At 40.3% G+C, this 2,909-nt stretch overlaps 1 protein-coding gene across 1 annotated transcript in view; it reads right to left on the reverse strand.

The window, feature by feature from the left end:
• Positions 1–2,909, reverse strand: part of LOC108580039 (peripherin-2-like) — a 19,972-nt gene that overhangs the window by 9,107 nt on the left and 7,956 nt on the right. The window contains exon 3 of the mRNA XM_017943700.1: positions 2,017–2,173. Coding sequence (XP_017799189.1) covers positions 2,017–2,173 — 157 coding nt within the window. The remainder of the gene's footprint in view (positions 1–2,016; positions 2,174–2,909) is intronic.

Raw genomic sequence — 2,909 nt, forward strand, 5'->3', positions numbered from 1 at the left:
TAAGAAAATTATGAAGAGAAGCTTTGAAATTCGAACTTTTAAACACAAAATTTTCTTGCTTTGGAATGTTTTAATTTTCAAATAATTTTCGACTTGAAACTCGTTGATATAAACTTCAAATTTTAATCCCTCGAAATTGGGAATCTTTTTTATCCAAAAACGAGTTAAACCCGTTCAAATAAAATAATAAAAATTTCAAGATTCAGACCTGTACTAATTACCTGCTTAAACTTCCTCTATTTCATCCCAGAGAATACACAGGGAGACTAGAAACCGTTCGATATCCAAAATAACCGTACAACAATCAACCGAACAGTGAACGCATCGGAGAACAAACTACACGATCCTCCAGTTCACAAGCTCATCGGCCTCAAAAGCGAGTCCAATTTCCTCCCCAACAAAGGAAACGAATCAAAGCGATCGAGGAGCATTAGCTGGCTACATATCACCGCCGTTAAACCCCTCACAAACCAAAACGTGAAATGCTTTCGTGTGGGCGTGACGCGTGCTCGGTTAAAAGCACACACGGAGGAGCCCTCAGCGCGTGAGTTAGATGGGCGAAAAACCGGAAGCGGTGGTCTAAGATACATATAATCCACCCCAGTGGCCAGCTTCTCTCTCTCTCTCTCTATGTTTTAAGTCTTTCTCCACAAGGAGGAATCTTTGGGCGTGGAATGTCGGGCCAGGGAATTTCGAAGAAGACGTTCTTGCACCTCTTCTTGCTCCTCCACTTCCGGTGTACGGTTTCCACGAGGAGGAACGAGAAAGTTGTAAGGGATCACGACGGTCTTTTGCTGTATTAACCACTTTGGGAAAGCAGTTGCTTTAAAATTCTCTCCTCTCTCTCTCTCTCTCTCGTCTCCTATTTTACATGCTTTCTCTCTCACCTTTTCGTTGTTGCAGCAGCGTGTGCCTCGTGCGCGTTAAAATTTCGTTTCCGCGCCCCGGGAACGCGTATAGTCGTAATTAAAATCCTGGCATACTTTCTGCGTTTCCATTAAAGTTCCTGGAAAATTTGTTCCCCGCCGACGCCACCGTGGACAGGGCTGAGCGGGGTATTACGTGTAATTATTATTGCACGAGGATGTGCTCGGGGGAGAGAACGTTACACCGGTTGCAAGCGGTGATTTATCGGATTTAGTCGCCGTTTGTTTGATCGTCACTTGCGGTCTGACATTTTTTCGAGGGTGAACTTCTTTCTTTGGGATGGATTTGACAGTGTAGATTCAGTGGGAGAATTTGAAGTTTCTTGCGAGTGGGACTGGCTAGTAGAAGTTCTTTTTCTTTTACGAAGATATTTGAGGTAAATTCGACGATGGAATTGTGAACAAATTGGTCAATTTTTAACTGGAAATCGAGTTAAGAAGTTATTCTTTTACGAATATATTTGACGTAAATTAAATTCAATGATGTTCCAGGGAACAGCTCAAAGGAATTCAGGGTTTATGGAATAATATTTTTGAAAATTCGTTTTCTTTATCATTGTAAAGGGACGACGTAAGAGAAGAACCATATTTCTCATCGACAGTTGTAAATTCAGTCGGGACAATAAAGTTCTCGCATCTTAATTGGAACCGCCAAAAGAGATGAATTTCTCAATTGGACAGCAAACCTGTACCGTCACCTCGAGTGTAAGCGGGATTTACGACCTCGCGAAATTCTTCGAAAGAATTGCGGTCCACGGGAAGCTACAACAGCCCTTGCACATTCCCAAATTTCGTTTAAAGCTTAATCACTCCGATCAATTTCTCCTAATTATTTCCCCAGTACAATACAATTTCCACACACTTTTTCCACAGGAAGTTGCGCGTCAGAGCAGCACAATAGTGTCTTGGCGAGCAACGTAGAGATTTCAGGGCGATAAAGCCTCGCATTGTCCTTGCAACGGTGACGGAGGGTAGGTAGAACGATAATGGCCGATAAACGCGGATAGGATATAGATTTTACGATGTTACCGGTCGATGAACACCGCGATATCGATCCTCGATTGTCCCCGCATAATTAACTGATAATTACCTCAAGATATCCGGCGAGTCGAGCGCAAGAAACTCGCGTTGCAGCCAGTACGTCATGTGCCAGTCGTCGGACGATTCAATTCCGCAGCATTGCATCTCGATTTGCATCTTATCTATCCTCTTCTTCCACGTCGCGTCCGTCAAATATCTCTTCATGCCTGTTTAACAGAATTTTGAAAAAGAGAGGAAAATTACTACGGTGAAATTCGACGAAATTACGAAGACGTTAAGGAAACAGGGTAAAGTTGTAGATACTAAAGCACTTGGAATCTGCTTTTCGCAGCTTTTAATCCTGAGTTATCGAATTTTTATTTCTACCACTCTGCGGCAAATACCGGGCTTTAACTCCACTAAAGTTTCATTTCCTCTGCTTTGCCAAATTTTTGAATTTTAATTCGCCGAATTTCAAGCCTGGATAAATTTTTAATTTCAATTTGCCACGTTTTCAGCGTAACAGAATTTTACACTTTTATCTACCCCGCAGTTTAATTTCCTCATTTTTCTTACGCGTTCCCAGATTTTCACTCGGTTTCATATCGTTTTCTTGCGTATGCAAACTGCAAGTTTTGTGGAAATTTTTGGTCAAATTGCAATTTTCAATTACAAATGTATAATTAAGTGTTCATAAAAATTTATATGCTTCTAAGAAAATTACGTTAATTCGTCACATTTTAGTTCGGTAATTAATTAACTTCTACTTCTTCATTTTGTCCCTTGAAAAAGCAGGAATAAATGGTCCTTTTATCCACCACACTTTAATTGCCCCATTTTTCTTCTACATTTCCAGCTTTTCACTCATTTTCGTATCATTTTCTTATGTACGCAAACTACAATTTTTATACAAATTTATGTTCAAACTATAACTTTCAATTAAAAATGTATTAGAAAATATTG

Source organism: Habropoda laboriosa, unplaced genomic scaffold (assembly GCF_001263275.1).
Source record: "Habropoda laboriosa isolate 0110345459 unplaced genomic scaffold, ASM126327v1 scaffold23, whole genome shotgun sequence".
Taxonomy (NCBI): domain Eukaryota; kingdom Metazoa; phylum Arthropoda; class Insecta; order Hymenoptera; family Apidae; genus Habropoda; species Habropoda laboriosa.